The following is a 24,391-nucleotide window of genomic DNA, read 5'->3' on the forward strand; positions in this document are numbered from 1 at the left end:
TGCAGCACTCTAGTTGACATATAACGCGCCTGTCTTACCCCTCCCCCTGCTCTGCTATACATCTAGCTTACTGGGGTTCTGTAGCTTTGAGGAAATGCTGCTTTGATATGAAGACGCCGGGTGCTCGTTTTTTCGAAGTTCGGCGAATGAAAATATTCTGCAGCTGACTGCTTACTCAACACACGAGCACAGTTCATTTTTCATTGATTTTTCTCTTGGTAAAGTTGAAATTTATCCCATCTGAACTGTCTGTCTATAATAATAGATGGATGCTGGGATGGACACTTGTCTTCTGGATTCACTGGAAACACAAAGTCAAATTAAGTGAAAATGATCAATGGAGATGGACAGCAGATAGTATGACTTTGTACTTGTTCTGAAAGTTATAGACATATATAACTTTATAACAATATAGACATGTTAGAGGTTAAGGAAAAAGGTGTTTTGTTCTAGTACCTCTTCGGGCAGTACAGTTGTTCCTGATATCTCCTCATTGGTGCTTTGATTATGTTGTTGGATAGCACTGCCTTTCATGACAGTCCAAAGTCTCCTAAAGCTGTTTATCTGTGTTATACTGGTGACTGAGAAGGCCACAGTATATGATTCACATCCTTTTTATACTCATAAAACCAGTGAGTCAGAGAGCCCTTGTCCTATAGGTGGGAACCGGTTCCATCAGGATAGAAATTTGTTTGTATTGACTCTTCTCTCTAAAAAGAACATGTTCCCCATCTTACACATAAAGTGTCAGCAAAAGCAAGCAAAGTTTATGTTATTAGAACAATATAACAAAGTGGTGTGCAGTATTTATCCCCTCAGCATATGGCTCACTTGACCTTTGCTTAAGTTGTCAAACTCAGGACTATGTTTTAAGTGTAAGCATCCAGGTTTTCTTGCATTATATTTTAAACTGAAATTTCCAGATCACCAGTGTTCATATCTGTGAAAGAAACACACCATTTTTCTTTTTTAAGGAATTTCTGGTGTTAAAAATTCCTTTAACCTCCTAAGACCCAAACTCTTCCACAGCATGCATTTTTAATTTCTCTTTGATATTTGGGCTGATTGGGACCTGATGAATGTAAAAACAAAGAATTACTAAATTTTTCTTTTTTTTTTTTACCTAATTTTTGCTTCTGAGAAAAATGAGAGCCACTTATGAGGATAGTCGTTTAAAATTCCGATAGAACAGTAGCAGTATAATGTCCTCGTAAGTGGATATCAGGCCCTTGTAGAGCAAAATTGAGTATTTTGGTCTAAATAACCCAAAATGTGATATCCACATATGTGGACTCCAGGTCCTAGGAGGTTAAGAAGGATGTGTCCTTTTAGAGGCATTGACACCATCTTAGCCACAGTCACCTTGTCCCAAAAGGTGACAATTCAGGCTGAGAGTTGCTAACATTTGCAAATTTTTACATTATAGTCTAGTGCAGGGGTGGGCAATCTCAGTCCACGAGGGCCGGTGTCCCTGCAGGTTTTAGATCTCACCTTGGGTCAACACACCTGAATCACATGATTAGTTCGTTACCAGGCCTCTGGAGAACTTCAGGACATGTTGAGGAGCTAATTTAGCCATTTAAATCAGCTGTGTTGGTTCGAGGACTCATCTAAAACCTGCAGGGACACCAGCCCTCGTGGACTGAGATTGCCCACCCCTGGTCTAGTGACTGCCATTGATCTAACCAATTAGATATGATTAGGGCTGGGCTATATGGCCTAAAATCCATATTGTGGTATAATTTGAAACATGCTCCGGTGCGCCTTATGTATGAATTCTGGTTGTGCTTACTGACCTTGACCCGATTTTATGTGGTGCACGGCGCTCAAAAATCTGTCAAAATGTTTTAGTATGACTTTGGTAAGCTACGAAGCCACACCGCTTGATGGATTGTTGGAGCATTACGGCTACTGTAGTCAGGAGCCTCGCGGAGTAATCTGGGTGTAAAACTCCGTCTGCTTCAGGTCCTAAAGTGAAACGGTCACTGTGGCATCACTGAGAGTTAAAAACTGTCTAAATTCTTTCATCTTTAATAAAATGATCAGTGTTGCTGCTTTACCAGGTGTAACAATTAAGTTTAACATCCAGACATCCATGAAAACAGAATTTATTAAATTTAACCGAGTTAATAGTTAGCAGGAAGTTAGCTCGCTAGTTTCCACCTGAACATGACATACCATGTTCTGACTGAGAGATTTCTGAAAAATTCAAACGCACAGCTCTGCTGTCACTTCCAACATAAATGAAGACCGAAAATAAAGAGCAGTGACTTTTGTAGGGTTACTGAAGTTGGACTAGCTGGTATATAATGATGTGCTACGTAATCGCTAGCGACACAGCTATGTTAGCATAAGCTGAAGGATGAACGCTAACTTTTTTCCACTTGATAAAAGTTAACGTGAGGGTTCCCGATGGTTAGGGACGAATGCAATCGCATGGCAGGATGCTGTAAACGGACCAAACTTCAGTCAGGAGAATAACTGAGATAATCCATCCACAATACGAGGTTAGTCATTAATATACTGCAACAACATGGGAATAGAGCAGCTGCCGGAGAATTCAACATTAATGAGTCAGTGGTACGGAAGTGGAGGAAGCGCAGTTTTTGGCTTTCCTCATATTCCAAAACATGCTTTGTCTCTTCACTATTACTGTCGCCCAGCATAATTTGCAGATGATATTGCTTGCAGCTGCTGCGATGCTTTCGACCAAAACGGGCGCAGCTTGATGACACCATCAACATGCGCTATCGCGGTAGAGCGGTATAGTCTAAATCTCTACCATTGGCCAAATTCATATAGTTTCTACCGTATACCGTTTATACCGCCCAATCCTAGATATGATAGAGAGATATAGATACAGATATAATTAGAATGTGAATCCTTTCTCCCCTTTTTAACCAGTTGGGCCGATTCTCTTGAGTTAATCAGGTGAATCTGGGATTTGTTCAGAAATTTACATTTTAATAAAGATTGTCATATTCTAAAAAGTTAACCTCATACCCAGTACATTAAGCTTACGCAACCATTTCTGTGTGAGAACTAACTGATCAAAGCTTGTGCTTCAATGTTGCTCTAATAATTATCAGAATATAATCACTGTGATTAAATTTTGATCTTGTAATTTCTGTTTTAAATCATAGTCAGAAAACGTGACAAATGTTGGACACTGTTCAGTTTTCTTCTGATATTTTGACTTATTACTGACGAGTTGTCAATGAGGTCAATTAGAACAAAGTTGGCTTAATGGATATTATAACAGATTTTCCAGGATTCTTTCAGTTGTTAATCAAATGTGTAGTCTGCCACAGTGTGATAAAGATTTTGAACTGTGAATCAAGAAGTGCAGCTTTAGTGGAGTCAAACAATAAAAACATGGAGCAAGATGTGAGTGTAATAGGTGTATATTAAGTGCTTCTGCCTGGTTGATTTAACCATAGCACTATTCTCTCCTCTCACTCACCTTCATCCTCACACTCTCCCCTCCTGTCCTCCCCTCCGTTCGCTGAGAGCTGACACTTGACGCTCTTCACCTACTGAATCTGTTACATTAGCCATGCAGCTCTTCTGTTGGTGGTCTTTTAAGGATTTTCCCCTTTTATGAAATCCAATTATTGGGAATGATATTACAATCTGTTTTGGAAGTGAATGGAGATCATGTCTCAGAAAAGAACAATAAAACGTTCCATTGTTGATGGAAACACTGGATTTAAACCAGTACCTGTGGAAATGGCAGATGAATTCACCCTGCAGAACGCCAAACCTGACGCAGCACTCGAACATGTGTGTTTGTGTACACACTGTGTGTGTCTCCATTGTCATTCCTGTGATTGATTATCTAGGAAGCTTGGCAGGAGGACAGATTTATCTCTTGGCACCACATCCCCCCTCGCCATCTCTCCCTCTTTCTCTCTATCCCTCACTCCCCTCCTGTTTGTGTGCCTAAAAGGCTCAGTTTACGTGTGTGTCAGCAGGTGTTTGTGTGCATGTGTGTAGAGGTTTGTGTGATGTGACCTTGCAGTAGTTGGGTCTGTGTGTGTGTGTGTGTGTGTGTGTGTGTGTGTGTGTGTGTGTGTGTCCCCGCACACACATATTTGCATTCTCCTGATGGAAGTGGACTTGCAGTGATAGCAAGCACTTCCTCCTCCAAGTGAACAAGCTGTGTGTGCGCGCTGCTGAGGCATTTTGCTGTAAACTTGCTGATGCTCATACACTTCATTGAAACACACACAACTGCACACATGTGTTACACATGCACGCACAAACACACACTCTCAAAGGCTTGGTCTCTTGCTCTCATATGACACACACACACACGCTCCCTCGCTGCGCCTTTTTGAAGTATGGAGATAATTTATTCGTGTCATGATGCCTGATTTCCCATCTGCTACTGGGACCCTGAGCAGCTGGAGGGAGAGAAAGGGGGGAGGGATGGAAGAGAGAGGGAGAAAGGGGAGAGGCAGTTGGAAAGGCTCCCAACAGCTGGTAACCAGTTTCCTGTCACAGAAAGCTTACTTGGGAGCAAAGAAGAGGTGGTGGTGGTGGAGGGGAGAAGGAGCAAGGAGATGGGATTTAGTCTGCTGGAGAGAGGAGGAAAGATGAAGTGTCAGCCAGTTTGTTTACTAAGGTTAGGCTGCTGGAGTCGAGGCAGGAGGGGGCGGAAGCTGCAGCAACAGGGAGTTGAAGGGAGGGAGGAGGTGGCAGCCGTGTTCATGGATGGATGATTGAGTCCCTTCTCCCCCTCTGCTCTGGTCTGCCATTACTGACAGATTCATACCCCACCCTGCAGAATTTATATCAGTATTGATTGACAGGTGAACCAGCAGTGAAGCCAGTCCGCATTTGAGATTATTCGTTTTAGAGTTTAAATGATTAGTAGATTAATAATCAGTAATCCAAAAATAATAAGTTGGTTAATTAAACTGATAAGGTTGATTAACCACTGAGGTCATTTTAAACAAAAAAACAAAGAAATTCTTTCATTTGAGAATTTACAATTTTATCTTTGTCTGCAGGCAGAACAAGATCATATGGTAGAGTAATCAGTGTTTGAGCCCCAGTTTTTTTTTGTTTTTGTTTTTCTGTTTCTGTGGTATATTTATGCTGTAGTTAGATTTTAACTCTGAAACTCTGCACTGATGTGGTACACCTTTTTGTTATTGGCCTGTTCAGGTACTCCTGTGTATTTCTGGGTACTTTTTTGCCACAGTTTTTGAATGAATCAGTGAGAAAATAATAATCATAGCCTCAATAAAAGATCCCTCACATGTCAGCAAATTGAGATTGTTGGAATAAATGGACTGATTCTTATATAGCGCTTTTCTTCTCTCCTGGAGCATTCGAAGCACTTTATTGCCTCATTCACACAAACACTTTGTTCTATTAAGTGCTTCCTATCTGTCAATCACACACATTCTTACTCCGATGGATGCATTGGAGAGCAACTTGGAGTTGGTATCTTGACAATGATATTTGGCATGCAGACTGGAGCAGCCAGGGATCGAACCACCAACCTTCCTAATCAGTAGATGAACTGCTCTACTTCCTGAGAGCATCCCAATATATGTAAATATATTTGAGGGAATGAACAGAGATAGGTAGAGCAACAGTAAGACCTCAGCAGAGAACAGGCATCAATAATAACTGATAAGACACTAAACTAGATGCAGCATGAAAGCGGAAGACTGGGTGGAGGTGGACTGTAAAGCTGCTTGTAGATGCACAGAAAATGGGGCCCTGCTAAGGCAACATGAATGGCACACTCTATATAACATTGCATAAATCTTGTTTGCATTGAGATCAGCTGATCTCCTGGCAGCAGCTTTGCACTATTCCTGGACTGTCTAAATTAATGCTATGTTCAGTTTCTGTGGAATTTGTTATAGTAAATGTATGTATTATTCTCTCAGTCCCTCTAATTTTCAATTGACGAGTAACTTGCATGTCTTTCTCCTTCCTGTTAGCATTCCCCCACGGACCCGTCAGGTGATGTTTTGATGGCGGTTCCTGACAGGCCAACAGTTGGTGCCAGTGCCCCCGGTCAGCCTATCAGCACAGAGAAGCCCAACGACCAGGAGACCAAGCCAAAAAAGAAGAAGAAGAAGAAGGCAAAAGTAGTGGATGGAGAGGAAGAAGGTACAGGGAAGAAAGCGGGAGGAGGCGGCGAGGAAGACGTAAAGTCTGAATTTCCAGGAACAGGAAGTGATGGTGGTGAACACATTACTGGCACAGAACTTGTAGAGGGAAGTTCACCACCGGTGGAAGAGAAGAAAAAGCGGAAAAAGAAACCAAAGGAGAAGACTGAGGGCAAGGAGCCCAAAGAGCCCAAGACCCCGAAGACGCCCAAAACACCCAAGACCCCCAAAGAGCCCAAGGAGAAGAAGGCCAAGAGCTCCACACCCAAGCCCAAGACTCCCAAAAAAACCAGGTAGGACTAATGCACTATTATGGTCACTGTGTGTGTCATAGTTGGTGTTGAGTGGGACGTCACTGTAGTAAACCAGATTAAAGTGTCAGGTAACAGGTGAAAGGGCTTATTTCTCATCAGCTGTAAAGAGCTCATGTCCAGAGCGTCCCAACGGTGCATTTGGCACCATTAACCGCTAAGTGGAACTGTGAAGATTTCAGTTCCACATGAAAACAGAAACGGATCAATCTGAGGAGGGTAGCTCGGGCAGTCTCGGGTCATGTGGGTAACATTTCAAGTGCTGAAGTTCAGCATGCTGGAGATATCTTGATTTTAATGTCAAATGCTGAAGCTGTCTTGAGTGTAGATGCACAAAAATAGTATGTGCAGATACAGACAGACATCTCTAGGCCCATCATGGGCAAGCACGGGGAACCAAAAGGGTCACAACTCCTGAGCAGTGAGCCGCTGCACACTGTGTACAAGTGTGAGTTAGTGATCAAAGGCCTGCTAACAGGCACATCTGAGGATCAGTTGCATTTACCGCTACATATTAAAACAGAGTCAGGCTTCGTTTTTAAACAAAGAGGAGCAGAGCCAAGAACTCGTTTTTGGTTTTTAGTTGAAAGTCTCTGAAGAACAACACGAATAACATTTTTATTAATGTTATTAATAAAAATTAAACTGCTACCGTTTTTAACATTCAGTATCACGCATTTAATTCTGGAGGAAGAGTGAGGTCCTGTTTAAACTTCCTGTACAAGGTTATAGATGAGTAACTTCCAGCACCTATCAGCGATTGCCGATATCACCTTCAGTTCACTTTGTTTACTCTGTAGTCTTATCCCTGCCTTTTCACACCCTTCCTCTCTCATTTATCACATCCCCTTTTTCACCTTCCCTAAGAAATACACATTTAAACAGCTGTTTTTCTGAATCGGTGGCTACTCTTTCCCTTGGTTTCTTCCAGCCAGTCAGAGAGCCTTCCTAGGCAAGAAGAGCTCAGGGTGTTTGCGTATGAGAGTATCAGCAGCGGTTTCATTGTGAAGGTGGAAACTCGATCGGTCTGAGGAATGTGTCAGGATGGCCCCCCATTTCTCTCTCCTTCTTCCGTAGTCCGTGGCCCATCTCTCTCTTTCCTCTTGGAGCCTTTTATCCCAAGGAAGAGGGAGGGCCAAAGCAGCAAGTGGGGTCAACACTGGGGGAGGTGTGTGTGCATGCACCGGCCACTGGAAAAGAGTTTGGGCGTGTGGAAAGAGGGGGGAGGCAGCTGGAGCGAGTGTGTGTAATGTGGGGGTGGTGGGCAGTGTGTGTGTGTGTGGGCGAATGCATGTGTTGGGGGAGGGGCCATTGCTAATCTTTGTGGCAGAAAATTGCGTCTAATGGTAATGAAGGCCATGCTGCTGACCAATCCACACCCTGAGCTCAACACTGTGTGAGTGTGAGGGCAGTGGGAAATGTGGGGGTGAGGAGTCCATTCTCAACTGTGTGTGTGTGTGTGTGTGTGTGTGTGTGTGTGTGTGTGTGTGTGTGTAAACTAGCTCTTATCTGTTGTCAGGCTTTCCTCCATCTTGAGTGGCGGCCTGGAGCTCCCAGGTTAATTTAGCATAATAATGGCTGCCGGCCATTCACTGCTGCTCTAAAATGGTGGACCTCTGCAATCACCCAACTATCTTCTGTTTTATTCTTTCTTCTCGTTTCCCTTCTCCTCCCTCCAGTCCCACCCCTTCCTGACAAAGAGGAGTGTATCCTTTCATCTTTTCCTCTTCACTGCCCTCCCCTTGTTCCCCCTTCCTTTGTCTTTCTAATTTAAGCCGAGGACTGAGGAGTGAAGTTTTGAGCACATGAGCAAGGCAACAGTAAATCTCCATATTTTGAGGAGAAGTTTGTCATTGCTTTCATTAAGTTGAGCTCTTCACAAGTCATGGTTTCTTACAAACCATGACTTGTGAACATGGTTTTTGCAACTCAAAGTGTCTATTAGAAAATTTGTATTATGAATTCCTGAAAGAAATGGGTCTTGCTGACTAGATGCTGGTCCTGTAGGTGCTTTTCCGAAAGCAAGCACTTCTTCCTTTGGTCTGAAAAGAATGATACCTTCATTTGCATGTTACCTTTATGCAGTTATCACCCAACTCCTACTGCATTTCTTATCAGTGAAATACATCTTGTACATGTATTTTTTCCGGTGCTTGTATATGTTGTTCTTCTGCTGCGTCTAAGGCTATACGAGAACACTTGTGGGCGCATGCTGCCCCCTTCAGTTATCAAGACTGGCTTATACAGCGGTATGAGGCAGCGTATTTAAAAAAGAAAAAGTAAAAATAGTACCTGTTTTATGTTTTACGGATTGAAAGGTATTGTAAGCATTAGTTCTGGTGACATCCCTAGAATCCTTCAAATATAATTTTGCGCCAGCTGAGTGGTAAGCTAAGGTTAGCCAGCTCGCTGCCAGCTGTGGATAAAATCATATCTACAATTATCTAATCACCTGGGGCTTGCTGGCTTGCTGTCAGTTGTTTTGAAATTACTTTAAAAGTTAATGCTATGAGTTAACTGTCACTAGTTACCCACAGCAAAATGTAACTAGCCATCTGGGGTGGGTGAGTGGGCCGTCAGTGGATTGACCCTCATCAGTCAGATTGATCTGAGTGTGAGTGGATTTGAAGAATGAGACTTGTACAAGAAAGAGCTTTGAGTGCTTAAATTGAGTGGAAAAGCAATATATACCACTCCTTTTACCATTCACCTAACCATATCTTGTCTGCTAAGGTTATCTCCAGCAAAACTGCCTGCCTATTTCAACAGACGTATTATAATTTTTAACAATCAGTAAATTATTTAATGATGAGGAGCAAAGATGTGTAACAAGGCTTTCTGTAGTAGTTATTGGATCAGCCAGCTGGCTGTAATGTAAGTATATAGCTTGTATTGATTGTCACTGAGGAGTTTTACACTGGTCTCTCACTTGTTGTATCACAGTTGTATCTATATGACAAGTAGATACAACTGTGCAACATAACGTTAATTTTAATGGTATGTTTTTAATTGCAATCTAATCTTAAGGCTTTTATAAATTTCTTTCATTTTTTTGTGTGTTGTCTTTTTCAAGGGGCTGGAATTCCTTTCTAAATCTGATTAAATGTACCCATCAGTGCTAAACTTTTTGATCTAAAGCCAACTTTGACAAGGCTCTGCAAGGCCACTAGCACATATGTTCCGTTACATTTTGGGGGGATTTATGTGAGATTTCCACCAGTGGGTGGAGAAATAATCTTCAAAGCTCAAGGGTTTTTCTTGTGGCCCAACCATACTACAGTATGTTTTCTCTCTGCTGTGTGTATTTGCATCTCCTTACGAACAAATAAACCACCACAGGAGCAGACTGAAGTCTTTGCTTAATCAGTGTAACCAACATGTTCCGCTGTGCTGTTTAACCCTTTGAACACAAGCTGTTTTCATTTGGTTCTTGCTCTTTTATTTACAGGTTTGTGGCATTGTCACAAGCTGTGCCTATACGTTAGGCTCATGATGCTTGCCAGCATCTTACATTGATGGATAGATACTAGGTTGTAGGCTAAATTGAGTTTAGTTAGGCAAGTTTTATCCTGTATTAGATGATTGCAGTACCTGTTGATACAAGTTTTTTTTTTGCTGGATATCTTGATGGTTATTCAGTTTCTAACACCGGAGAGCATGAATAAGTTCCTCCAATTGCAGCTGTTTTTCTTGAAAAGGTTAAAAATTTGCCCCACAAATTTGTGCAGGCCAACTGGATCCTAATGAGCAGACAAAATAAATGAAAATTGAAGATGGTCTCAGCTGTTCAGGACGGTCTGAGTGTGTGCTTATGTGAGCGAAGCCGGGAGAATCAGGTGGTTTACTCGTCCAGTCAGCTCACTCCTCTCCTTTGACCTTGCCTTGTCTCTCCATCCTCTTTTTCCCTCACTCGCATGCGCTCCCTCTCTGAGGAAGTACATCTATAAATAACACAGCTCTCAGCGCCACACCCTTCCCTCGATGTGTGTGCATATATGCGTGTACGTGTGCATGCACAAGGGTGATTTGTTTGCTGTACACACAAAGAAGGCAGACATGCATGCAGACACCTTGTGTGCAAATACAGCACTTTCTGAACACACACAGAAGCGTATGTGCGTTGCCTTCTGGACTTTTTGTGTGGATCTGTGTATGGGGGTTCAGTGGTATGACTCATCACAGCAGCAGGTGTCTGTTCCACTCCGCCCTTCTTCTTCAGTTTCGTTTTGTATCCCAATATTTTACTCCACTGCTCTGCTTCCTGTCTTTCCTTTATCCCGGTCTGAAGGGAGCATCTCAGCTCCTCACTGACACACACAGCAGGTTACTTCAGTGAAGGTGTGCATAAGTAAATTACCACATTATTTACAAAAACAAAACACTAACAGTGTTTTACGTTACTTTTATTAAGTAAACCTAAAATGATGGACGACATTGCAGTCTATTAATGTAATCTTCAGGTGACTACAATTTGTGCAGTGTTGTAAGCATAGATAGGGCTGATGAACTTGGTTAGGCCAAGTTTGAATGTGAACTCTTCAGTGATAATCTGTTGTGAATCATGCCCAAAACAAGGGTGGTTGTTGCCATTTGTTCCCCTGCTTTGTCTCCATTGGCCCATGGTAACGGCACATCATACAAACAAGTCTGCTGCCACAACTACTTCTTTGTTGCAATCCCAAACAATTTGTTTTATATTGTATTTTCTTTCTCTTTGTTTTTTTTTTTTTTGTTTGTTTCTTTTTGTTTTCAGCAAATTAACAGTGTAATTTCATGCTTCATTCTTATCGGTTAGCCAGTAGACACAGCTCATAGCAGCAGTCCCATTGTGAGATTTGTGGCACTGTTGGTCTTATCACAGGCTGTCGTTGGTGGAGCCCTGACCAAATACATCACCACAGTTCTTTCATGTTGGTTTTATTTGCTTTGGAAAAAAAAAAAAAAGCAAGTAGCCTTATCGACAGAGCACATCTTGCCTACTTAACTGTAAAAGATGGGTGTTTTTTGTTTTGTTACATTTTGTAACATTTTTATACAAAACATACATTTTGTATAAAATATATTCCACATTATGGGGACAACAAAACCATTGTGGGTACCTGAAATGGAAATAAAAAAATGAGGAAAGTGGTAAATGAAAACAGAATTGATATTGTTGGCTTAAAAATTACTCAAATAACTCAAAAAAAAAAAAAATCCCTAGATAAAATATTGGAAGTGCCTGAAGTTCTAGTCTTTGTTACTTCCAGATGGATGTGAGGCTTTCTGATTCATATTTGACTTGTAATGTCTCTTCTGAATATCCTGAACGTTTCCCCTGATGAATGGCCTCATATTGTAATAATTGAAGATACTAACTTTCATAACTAATAAAACACATTTCAAACAAAATGAACTAAAAACCACTTTTGCAACTAACTGCGCTAATACCGAAGTGAAAACAAAAACTAAAAAAACAAATACAAAACTATTAATAACTGCCCTCGGTTTCAGTGTCAGATCTAATTATTGCTCACTTGAGGCTTCAAAATGCCAAAGCCTAGATTACTCTGTTATGGAAGTGGACAGCTGGAGGCCTGATGGCCATGTATTCCTTCCTGTTATACTTTGTTTTGGATGTTTTTGTTTTTTGTTTTTTTGGAGTCGGCGTACTTGTTGCGTTGCAACTTCCTCTTGCTAACCAGTGAATGACGTAACCGTGGCTGCGTGAATCTTTTATGTTAGGTTTATGCTGTAATAGGCGGCTTAGGTCAAGTTCCTTAAAGAGATGAGTTGATAACAGTGTCTTGTTTGCAGCCAGCGGGAGCAGGCAGGGATATAGAAGCAAGAAAAGAATCTACACTATCTTACAAGATTTGTTTGACTCATTTATTCCTTTTTAGGAACTTGATGGGTTTTGTTCATGTAAACACAGTTGTAGCGATGTCATAATGCATTCAAGTATATGCTTGCACCACAGGCACACTGGAATAGTAGAGTACAGTATATTCTAAAGTCACATTTTCAGGTAAACATTTGTTTCAAGAAAAAGTTGCTTTAGCCCTTTTATAAAGTAAATGTTGATATATATTTTTTGCTAATTAAACTGGACAGAAAATCAGATCTTTAGAAGAGTGTTGAAACGATGAAAGACGATGGATTGAGCATGAAGAGCTGCAGAGAGGTGAGGGTGCGATTAAGAAGTGGGGCCGTGACGAAGCTAGGAGGAAGAGAGAGAAGGCAGCCAAGTGGAGAAGTGTGTTTGTGTGCGTGCTTGTGTGTGTGGCCAGATGGCTCCAGCGTGTGGCGACCAGCCAGAGGAACAGGTGCAGGTCACATGACCAGCCGTTACCACGGAGATGGTGATTGCTCTTGGCGTGAGGATGAAAGGAGAAGGGCCCCAGGGACAGAGAGGGGGTGAGAGATGTAGAGGGAGGGTGAATGAGCGAGCAGGAGGGAAGGAGGGAGAGAGGCACCAAGCAGGAAAGGGGACGAGCGACACAGGCACAGAGCAGAGAAAGGAGATCGGGCATACACTACAGGCAGCAACACAAATGGTTATGTTCTGTTTCATAGTAGGTTAGTTAGTGGAACAAACTGCTGTTGCCTGATGGCCTGACATAACTTTTACTCTGAAATAAATCAACATGTTGTAAAGTGGAGTGTAAAGCTTGGTTTAGATGGCCAGTTTGATTGTGGATCCAGTTCCATGTTTGCAAATTAGCTGGATTTGCTAATCCCCGCTGCCAGCTAATCACTTATGAAACCTTTTAACAGTACTTTTTTTTGTCTTTTATCAACATGCAGTGTCCTTAGCCTTCAAATTTTTGCCAGCATTGACTTTTTATTTAAAATCACGGATTCATCTGTAGCCAGTTATTTCAAAAGTAACTTTTATGTAACAACATATTTAAACAAAAAAAACAAACAAAAACAACTATCCACTGCAAAGTTCTCTTTGCAGGTAGGTGTCAGCCACTTTGTCATAGAATACCGTTGTACATTTCCATTGCTGCAGATTGACTTTGCATTGCTGCAGACTTGACCCACAAGTTACAACTTGTGGGTCAAGTCTTCCAGTAACTATTAATTGAAGCTTTATGCAGTATTTCTGATTGTTTGCTCTATATAAGCCATGCAGTGTCTCAAAGGTGAGGTCTCAAGTGAGGTGATGAAAGCAATCTAAGAAGATAACGTTCTTCACTCTGTGTTTATCGTGAAAAGTATAAAATTATGCACCTACAAAGAATCAGGTGATCCTGATCCTGTTTGAAACAAGTATGAATGGTACCTCCTAGGTTTCTAGCAAATAAAGTTGCTGTAGTTTTGTTTGTTTGTTTTTTCGCACTGTTTTAAAACCCACAAATATTCAACCCTAAGTCAGTCGTGGGACCATTTTCCTTCCAAAGTACTACTGAAGACTTAAATTATTGCTTGCAATTTTCATGCAAAAATAAATGGCACACTCCTGCTGCCTACAAATTGGTTTTTTTGTAATATATGATGGATTCAGATGAAACTAGGTTTTCTCACAACTGATAAAATCCAAAAATGCAGAATGATGCAGAAGCCTGGCGAGCGACAAAAAGTTGAAAATACTTCGACATGATCTAACAATACTTTGAGTACAGGGTCAGAGTTACATTACCAAACTTATGTGTGTGTTGTGTTACAGACATTTGTTCATAGTTTCAGATGCCCAAACAGTATTTCAACTTTGAGTGTTGTCTCACTTTTAGACTTTTCTCCCACTCAATAAACTAGTAAAGTAGTTGGCAGGAAAACACAATCACTGGGTAGTGTACATCAATGTTTATTACACAGCTTCAAAGTATTTCCAACTTTGTGTCACTCAACAGCCATTTGCATCAGTGTGTGTCTTTGCATTTTATCAACTATGAGGAGAAAATGCATTTTGTTTTATCTGAACCCTTCATTAGGATTCCACAGTGGGTGTAAAAGTGAAATCTGTGGTGATGCTTTAGGTTACATTAACACGAAAACTATGATCATGACCAGAGTTGCTTTGTGTTTCTGAGTGTTTTTGGTGCGCACAGCTGTAAAAAGTAAGGTGTGATACTGTTTTCTCAGTATTCTGCTGTCATCTGATTTTTAGATTGCAGGTGCAGAGTAGTTAAAGGCTAATAAGCTTGGACTGGTTTGAAAGATTGGGCTTTTCATTGTCAGATTTTCAGAATACATCTAGTTTTGAAACTGAAACCCAGAAAGGGAAAAAAAGCATTTTAATATTTGAAAATTAACTAGTCAGTAGTGTGATCCCTGCCTCAGCATGACCTCTCCATTGTTGTACAAGGTCTCTGTACCTGCTAAAATAAAACAGTTTACTGGGCTCAGCTCAACAGCCTCCAGGCTCTGTTGAAGAAAGGACAACTTTTTGGGGGTGTTGGATGGGATGCCCGCATATCTTATGTGAATTCATAGTCTTTGGCACTTTAGAGATGAATGGTTCAAACAGAGGTGTCACTCAACCTGCATCGTACAAACATCTGCCGTTTGGAAGGGGTAGAAATGTGAGGCTGCGTGCCAGACAGAAGAAGGATGCCGAGTGTCCTCTCACCTCTGTGGTGTGAATGCACACAAGCTCTCAGACAGAGCCAGCTCCTCTTTCTTTCCATGCCATAGATTGGAGGAAGCCTGGGGGCCCCTCAGCCCCTCCCCCTTCCTCTCACAGGCCTTGCTCTCCCCCTCCCTCTCTCTTTCTGTCTGCCTGTCTCTCTCTCCCTCCCTCCCTCCTTTTGGGTCTTTCTTTCTGCCCTCCACCCCACCCCCTCTCTTTCTTGCTCCCTCTCTCCCTGTGCCTCCATGCAGTCTTTCATCACATTAACCCCCTGTGTGCCAGAGCCTGAGGCACACTAATGATTTCTAAATGGGTAAATCAAACATGGCGATTGCCTTGGGACAGACAGGGGCGCACACATGTAAAAAAGGTAGTACTTTGAATAATGGCTTTATTTTGTGGTTAGACACTTTTTCTTTTCTTTTTTTTTTTTTTTTTGATGAGCTCATTCTAACTTGTTGTTTTTTTTTTTTTCTCTCTCTCTCTTCTTTCCATTGTATCCTGTAACAGTAAAAAAGTGGAGTCAGAGGGTGGGGCCAGTGCTGCTAAGAAGGATTCAAAGAGAAAGAGAGAGTTCTCGGTCAACGATGATGCTGAGGTGAAGTCTCCACCTCTGTCTCCACCTGAGGAAGAGGATGATGATGGCGTACAGGTATGAAAAGGAAAGCTGTCGTAGAAAGTTTTGCAATGCCATAAAAGCAGGACTAAAACACATGTACAGAGTAATTTAAAAAGCAGGAGGTCATGAAAACCTTTTCAGATCTGTGTCACGACCTGTAGAGATAGACGGCACTGAGCCAGCAGGCGTCTGCTGTTTGTGTTGTAAACCAGCCATGTTGACAGACCAAGCAGATAAGCCCTCCTGTCAAGTTGACATCATGCATCATCAGCAACTTTTCAGCTGCTGCATTTTATTTTATTTATTTATTTTTTTAAATTTTACATTTCGAGTGTGGTGTAGTTTCTCTACCAGGCTGCAGAGAATAGTTGAAAATATACTTTTAAGTACTGGTTTAGAATTTGGAACGTGTCCATGAACCCATGAACAGATTCATGAAATTATGTGCAGATATAATTATGTGGATCTTGAAGAGAGTAGCATCTGGCTATTAGCTGTATGAAGAGTTGTGGCTCTAATTCAAACAGGAAAGCACTTTAGCAGCTGTATGTCCCCTTAAACATGTCCTCTCCAGGCTGCTACCCTAGTTTGTTTTCACGCTCTTATGTTGAAACATTCTGAGCCCCTTGAATTGTAAAGGTTTTGGTTTTTTAAATATGGATAACATGCTGGGTGATATGCCACAGAATAGTGAATAATAAAAAATAATGCCTGGTGAATGATGACGTACAGCCCTTCATTTTCCGCTTACCAGTGCAGATTTGTTAGGATATTATATTCATCCCAAAAGTTGGGATAGCAGCCTAAATGCAACCAGTAAACGCATACAACAATAATGAAATCTGTGTTATATATCTAAGAAAGTAGAATAGAATTAAATTAGTGAAGTAGAAAAATATTCTGCACAATAAATAACAAATTAAAAGACTAAAAAGAACCACAGTAAAATGCTAAATAAAAATGTAATAAATGTACAAAGCAAAATCGAATCAAAAAATGACACTAAAACAAAACAGCTGGATAAAATAAGTAAAATACCGCAGTAAATATAGTAGAACCACTACAGCAAGTGGCAGTGAAGTGGCTCACTTTGTACAGCATGTAGTGAAGCATAGAAAAAGGAGGAAATGTACAATACAATGAGCGTCATCAGAATTTTTAAAATGGGAGACATTTTAATTTGCTGTACAGTTAGTGGAAGGAGGAAGGCAAAAATCACTGCGAGATCTCGCAGTGATTTTTGCCTTCCTCCTTCCACTGAGGCTACACACTGCAGGCGAAAGTGCATCAAATCCGACTTTGCTTTGACAGTTTGAACAGCACAAATCCAATATTTTCAAATCCGACCTGGGTCACTTTCGTATGTGGTACTGAATCCGATACATACTGATGTTTTAGAAAGTGGCTGCTGTTTGAATGGTCATGTCGCATTAAATCCATCTTTTACGTCACTGACACAAGACAGACGCCAATTATCAGCACCGGAGAAGACAAACAAGAAAGCATGGTGGCCATTGTTAAAGCACGGGCTCTCTTTTTTTTTTTTTTTCTCAGTGTCCTTTCTCTAATTAATTTGTCAAAATTCTGTCGGTTACAACTGCTGAAATTGATAGACTGCTGCAACAACACCTACTAGCTCTGTAGCCGCCATTTTTACTTCCGTAAACACGCGTTGTGTGTGACGTCTTCTTTTGCGCATGTGGGCTGCTTTGAGAGCCGTGAACCGTTCACCCTAGAGTGCGTTTGCTGTCAATTTTATTTGTAGTGTGAACAAACAGACAAAAAAAATCAGATTTGATCAAAAATAGCATTAAGACCTCCAGTGTGAACGTAGCCTAAATGTTCTTACTCTCCCTCTGTTTATCAGAAGCGTCGGTCTAGCCGTCAGGTGAAGAGGAAGAGGTACACAGAGGATCTGGAGTTCAGGATCTCTGAAGACGATGACAGCGGAGACGACTCGCCATCGCCAAAGTCTCCATCGTCCTCATCGCAGCAACAGGTGCAGCCAAGATTTCAGTTCTTGGTTTGTCTTCAGTGAACCACTTGTCAGAAGCTAAATGATGCGATTGAATGATGCTGTTTGTCATATTTGCCCGTTTGGAATAACATGTGTAAGGCTGCATTTGAACATTGATGTACTGAAATGTGGAACGAAGCTGGCAAGAGACACATGAAGTGAAATCATTGTAATCAAGTTGTTGACAATGTCCATGTACTTATGTTACCATAAGTGGAGTGATGAATATATTAGGAGTGAGCTTTGCATTCATCTCGAATCATTTGATTGGTTTGCAGCAGGTTCAACAACTATAGCAAATATAGGAAGTAAACGTTGTTGAAGCAGGCAGTTAGGAGGAAATGCATCCAAATTGACAACGCTTTGCTGTCAGCTTCCTTCATGTTGTGTTGGATTGCAACCAGTGCACTTCTGCTAACATGTGGTGTAGTAAACGCACAGCATTGAACGTAACAGATTGGCCTGATGTAACTAATACCCGAGCTAGATTTTTATTTTTATTTTTAATCCAGATCAGACCAGTATCCAATCCAGACATCACATGAAACAATCCAGCACGGTGAATGAATTTGCTTGTTTTGTGTTTCCAGGATGTGGCTGAAGCTGAAGGACCAGTTGTAGAGAAGATCATGGGCATGCGCACCTCCAAAAAACAAGTGAGCTGCACAGATCCACACCCTAATGACACTAACACAATACACAGATCCACAGGGTGGCCAGAGTCGTGGTTTGCGTCATGTGATTAGCCTTCCCACAGTTGACATAAGCACATTACACATACATACGTTGCTTATGCAGCATGTTTTCACTTGGAAAGCAGATTCCTTATATTTCAGCATGTGTATGCTCTGAGCTCTGTGTGCACCTGCGATTGACTGTGTGTAGGTGTCGGCCTTGCTTTGTTTTCTACGCCTTGTCTAAAGAGAGATCATCCCTGAGCCAACACAAGCGCACACACACAATCGCCAGCCAACTCTCCTTTGCTAGCCAGCTGCCAATGGGTTATCCCCCCCACCCCCTTGCCCACCACCACAACACACTCCCGTGCACAAGCACACTCACACCACTCTTTTTCTCTTGTAGCTCTGTTCAGAGTTGACCTCGGGCTTGGCACACAGCCAAAACCGCAATACTAGCTACACCAGACGCCAAACTAGCGTTTCCTCAGGCTGTGTGTGTGTGTGTGTGTGTGTGTGTGTGATTGATGATTCATGGCATTACAGTAGTAGTAGCATGGTAGAGGGTGTGTGTGCAGTAGTAATGGTGAATGAAAGTGGACAGCCTTGCTTGAAAGCGCTACTGTTTTGGTATTTCCCCTTTTTATGCATTTATGAAACAAAATGCTCAGTCACACAGATTTTAGCAGTTGAATTTGTTCAAGTATTTCCTGTTAAAACCCATTAAAACTTCTTCAACAGCCTTATTTATTTTTGATCAGCATGTTGTAGCCAAAATGTTAAATAGGTGCAAGGCTGCTTACACATTACATGAAGGGCACCCCTTTCTCTCAGTTTGAGACAGTTTACTGTTGAATGACGTGTCAGAGTGAAACTCACGTGCAGGCTCCTTCACTACTTCGACCACATGTTGTATAATAATGTTGAGCCACTTTTGCAGCTGCTGTATTTGCTGTGATTATGATCCCTTTTTTGTATCGTTTTTCTTTTCAGCGGGAGTCGGGGGAGGAAGTGGAGGTGGAGGAGTTCTACGTCAAGTTCAAGGGCTTGTGAGTAGTAGCTCGGCTTTTTTTGGTTTTTTTTGCTCTTTTTCTTTCACATCAGAGCTGCCTCGTTCTTCTTTTTTTCTATTTATTTAAAGACCTATTTCAGTGAACACAGGGACATTTTTAAGTATGTGATCCAGATCCTTTCTCGCATTATTAACACAACTGGTGCAGTTGCATCCTATCACAATGATAAGCACATGGAATGCTTTTCATTCATTAGATACCTGTGTCATTTCTGTCTCTTGCTGTGTGAAACGTAACAATGCATTTTACAAAAACAATTTAAAGTTGCTTGTTCTCTAAGCAAATTTGACCCCAGCATTTAACATAAATAAAGTGTGCTTAATTCTTGATTCGCTTCAGCTTTGATTTTAGCAGCTGGCAGTTTAAAGAATTAACCCTCCTTTGGACAGGGATACAACTAATACTGGATCATTTATTTTCTCAATAATTAAGTCTATGATATGCCGGAAACGATACATTTTTCATAAGTTTGGAGAGCTTCTATTGTCTGATTCAGAGTCCGAAATACTTTGAGCTCGCAGCCATAGAAGGCAAGGAGAGCTGATATATGCAGACATTGAAGTAGATTTAATTTGGATGTTTGGGGGACACATCTGCACAAAAACACACTGGTGTCAAATCGGAGGTGATGGACTTTACCAGACTTTTGACTAAGCAGTCCAGAACAGAGATACAAATGTCTTTAATCCGTGAGACACAGTTTCTGTAAGAAGTACTCGAGCTGATAGACTTGGAGATCTCCCTACGACATCACATACGATTTTCTTCCTCTAGTTTATAGCATCCAATTCTTTGAAATGACTGATGTGAAATTTATTTTGTGCTTCTCAGTTCATACCTCCACTGTCGCTGGGCTGACCTGGAGGAACTAGAAAAGGACAAGAGGATACACCAGAAGGTCAAGAGGTTTAAGGCCAAGCAACAACTCAACACCTTTATAACTGAGGTAAGACCAAAACGCTGCACCACAAACCAGACCTTCCACTGCATGGAAGTAACCACTCACAAGGGTCAGACTTTGGCTCAAAGGAGTGCTTCTGAATGGAATGTGTCAAGAAATGTTGCTGGCTATAAAATTGTTTTTTTTCCTCCAGTGTTTTGCTTTATACAGACACTGACTTGAGTTTCACATAGAGCTGTTAAATAGAAAAGCTGGGTAGATAAAACTAAGAACACATTTCATACAGAGGAGTTTACTCTGCAAGGCCTCATTATTTCATATTCAGTGTATCTTAAAACTCCACTTCTTTTCTCTGCAGATGGATGATGAGCCTTTTAACCCTGACTATGTGGAGGTGGACCGTGTCCTGGACGTTTCAGAGAGCACAGATGAAAATGGAGAGGTGCTTTGATCTCTTTCATTGGGCTTGAGCCTCTCTCTTTTTTTTCCTCTACACCCACACTCACCAAAGCGCCCTGTGTTTTATGTGTGCAGACGGTGACCTTATATCTGGTGAAGTGGTGCAGTCTGCCTTACGAAGACTCCACCTGGGAGCTGAAGGCCGACATCGACCAGTCCAAGATAGACGAATTTGAGCGTATCGGAGCACGCACGCCCAACACTAAGAGAGTGGTGAGTGGCTGTGCTTTGGGTGCTGTCTGTCTCCTAGTCTCCTCCTTATAGGCGTGTTCGTGTGTATTGGCCTGCTGTCTGCTCCTTCCTCTTCCAGATTTACAGCTCCCTTAACTGCTCTCCACAGGGCCACGTTTTTGTGGTCTTACACACTCGCACACATACGCCCTGCTCTTGTGGCCAAGCCAAACCACTAACAGTGTGTTTAATGCTGAACAGAAGCAGCTGACTGGCTGTGGTCTCTCCTTCCATCACTCTTTCCTCAGCCTGAATCCATCTATTTTAACTCCTGCCTACTGTTTCTCCTTAAGGGCCGTGCTAGTAATGCTCCATCATAGAGTGGCAGCATTGGGAGGCAGTTTTATTTTTAGCCTCATTTGCAGTGTGGACCAAGGGCCTTTTCCCCAGAGGATGAATTCCATCAATTTAGTTGGTCAAAAAATCCTTAATAACCCAACATCAGTTTCATTTGTAATATGTGGTTTAAAAAGTGAGGCATCCTAAGGCTGCTGACAGAAACCATGTGTGAAAGATATAACCCTTTCACTTATTAGAATGGATCCAGTCTGTCAGTGCAGCGGGGTACTAACACTGTGGTTTTTTTGTCAGCATGGTCTCCTGCCAAAAAACCCTGGGTCATCTAGCCAAAAAGTTGACTTAGGTTAAACTTTTCCTTTAATGTGACTTTGTCCTGCAAGCTAATCAAACACGTGTACAGCTCACTCGCTAAAATACCTGCCACCAATGGCTACAACCAGTTGTAAAGTTCTGTATTAAAAGCTGTGCAGTATTATCACATTAATTTGTCCAAGTGAGCATCCTGGATTGTATTTCATTGTCTCAACAGCACGGTGCTGCTAATGCCTTTAGCTAATTTGGGACTGAAACTTTACTTACCCAGAAAGGGGCGCTGTTTAGTGTAAACACAACTGAAATCAGGGTGTTATGTAACAGAAAACAAACACTGAATGTATTAAAAGAAAAGAAAAGCTTGTCATGCTCATGACCAGTTGTCATGTTTTCCATACTGGCTGGCTCCTGTCTGGCCATCCATGTTCTTTGGATGGATTAAAGGATCTCCACCTGCAGTTGGATGCCTTCTAAAATCTTGTCATCAGTGAGCCCAAGGGTCCGTGCAGACGTCCGCATACCTGTAGGCGTTTTTGTTTTTTCCATGACCAGCCATACTTGTTCATGGAGACTGCCAAGTAGCAGACTTGAGTAGATTACCAAGAAGTAAAACTGGAATGACTACTCTGCCGTCGTGTCTCCATCTACCTACACAATACAATCAATGCTCAACTCCACCATTTTGGACTGTAGTTGTCATTCTGTTCTGAAGATGCTCTGCATAACTTCAAGACTGCAAAACAGAACAAGGGGCAGTATTGCCTTCAATAGTTCTGGAGTTACACTCCCAGGACGAAGACTCACAGGAGAGGCAGTTGGGGTTTTTTTTGTTCAGTTATTTGCCGCAAAGGGCTTGGGCAAAAAAAGTGTTTGCAAAGGAAAACTTGTAAGGGTGAAAGCTTTTAGTGAGCAAAAGCACCCAGAGCAACACGCATATAATTCTAACCCCTCAAACACACAAACAGTATCTACATCTTTATGAAACACTGCAGTCATCAACACTGACTGTTTTTTAATAACCCTATATGTTTTATTGTTGTGTCCAGGATCGGCCTCCTGCAGCTGACTGGAAAAAGCTGGAGGGCTCCAGGGAATACAGGAACGGCAATGCACTCAGGGAATACCAGCTAGAAGGCCTCAACTGGCTAACTTTCAACTGGTACAACTCGTAAGTCACCATTAATTGCATTTTCTTTGAATTAGTCTTCTAACTGCTTCTGTCAGTCTGCACATGTGATATCACCTTACTTAATATTCTTAAGTGGGCATTAAAGTGAATATTAAATAGCCCTGTGGTGCACTGCTGTTTAAGCCTTCCCATTGGCGTCATAATCTGTGCCTGAAATCACACCGCCAAAGTGTTCAGGAAGGCAGCTCGACACAAATGGAACTGAAATGACTGTTTTAAACTGGAGCTGTTGTGTTTTTCATATTTTTCTGTGGTGCTCAATTCAGGGTTGTTGTTGTTGTTTTTTTGTTGTTTTTTTTAGCGCCAAATCACAGCAACAGTTCCCTCAAGGCACTTTATACTTTTAAGCTAAAGACTCTTAAGCTAAAGAGTTCTCAGAACTCTACAGTGTTCTGGAGAAAACCCCGACAAACAATCCCCTATTAGCGAGCGTTTTGCGGTGCTGAGATAGAAGAACTCCCCTCCAGCAGAACCAGGCTCAGGGAGAGGCAGCAATGAGCAGTTGGTTAGGTCAAAGAGAAGAAGAGAGAGAGAGAGCATAGGGAGACAGATGATCACATCAGTGTATGCACACATAATCCTTGTGAGGTGAAAGCTTAGCCTCCAAACTGGTCAGAAAGTTCTGTTCGACACAGTTTTTCCTACTCTAGGCCCTGCACTCGGAAAGAGTAGTTATCCCTAATATGGAGGTCACAGGCACATCAAGAAGGGGAAAAACTGAGGGGCTGGATCAAAGACCAGTATAGCATAAAAGTTGATTATTGTGAACTGTAGAGCACAAGAATAAATACTTTGAGCTAGAAATAAGCAGATCTCCTTTAAACTTCTGTTGTGCTTTTATGTGCACCAATGTGAATAATTGTCATGGATATTTTTGGAACATATGGTATCTATTGATGGAATTCAGTCAAATCCAACAGGAGAGCTAACACCCAAATATTTTCCAGCTTTTTTTGTCATTAGAACACTGATTTGGAAAACAGATTTTCCAAAGGGGTGAAGCGATGTAATAAGCAAAGAGCTTATGGAAGACTGTTTAAGAAATTTGTGGTCAGTGTGCGCAAATACAGGTGATATAAAAGGCGTCTGTCTGCCTTTGTCCCCCCACAGACGTAACTGTATCTTGGCTGATGAGATGGGTCTGGGGAAGACCATCCAGTCAATTACATTCCTCTATGAGATTTACATGAAGGGCATTGAAGGGCCGTTTCTGGTCATCGCACCGCTCTCCACCATTCCCAACTGGGAGAGAGAGTTCAGAACCTGGACTGAGCTCAACGTGGTGGTCTACCATGGCAGTCAGGCCAGCCGGAAGACCATCCAGGCCTATGAGATGTACTACAGAGATGCACAGGTAAGAGGGAATTAAACATTTAAATATCAAATACCCTTTCCCCTTTAATACATTTGCCTTGTACTATAAAGCAAACCTATTCAAACATATTCGGGGTATCCTCCTGAGCTGGATAAATGTTCACACACAGCTAGTTATCTATTCAATAAGTTATCCCCGGGTTTCCTCTGGGTTTGACATTAGGGGTGCAATTAACAGCATCATACCAGTAACAATTATGGAGACGTGTACTAGTAGTAGAGTTGCTTATGTTTACC

General features: G+C 41.7%; 1 protein-coding gene across 4 annotated transcripts in view; it reads left to right on the top strand.

Annotated features, from left to right (window-relative positions):
- The window catches only part of chd7 (chromodomain helicase DNA binding protein 7), a 70,383-nt gene that overhangs the window by 21,440 nt on the left and 24,552 nt on the right, over nt 1–24,391 (top strand). For all 4 annotated transcript variants that reach the window (XM_040039594.1, XM_040039598.1, XM_040039595.1 and 1 more), the window contains exons 4-13: nt 5,964–6,427; nt 15,513–15,654; nt 17,489–17,620; nt 18,229–18,294; nt 19,309–19,364; nt 20,220–20,334; nt 20,648–20,731; nt 20,824–20,961; nt 22,638–22,759; nt 23,891–24,134. In XM_040039594.1, coding sequence (XP_039895528.1) covers nt 5,964–6,427; nt 15,513–15,654; nt 17,489–17,620; nt 18,229–18,294; nt 19,309–19,364; nt 20,220–20,334; nt 20,648–20,731; nt 20,824–20,961; nt 22,638–22,759; nt 23,891–24,134 — 1,563 coding nt within the window. The remainder of the gene's footprint in view (nt 1–5,963; nt 6,428–15,512; nt 15,655–17,488; nt 17,621–18,228; nt 18,295–19,308; nt 19,365–20,219; nt 20,335–20,647; nt 20,732–20,823; nt 20,962–22,637; nt 22,760–23,890; nt 24,135–24,391) is intronic.

Source organism: Simochromis diagramma, unplaced genomic scaffold, assembly GCF_900408965.1.
Source record: "Simochromis diagramma unplaced genomic scaffold, fSimDia1.1 OVJJ01000337.1, whole genome shotgun sequence".
NCBI classification, from domain to species: domain Eukaryota; kingdom Metazoa; phylum Chordata; class Actinopteri; order Cichliformes; family Cichlidae; genus Simochromis; species Simochromis diagramma.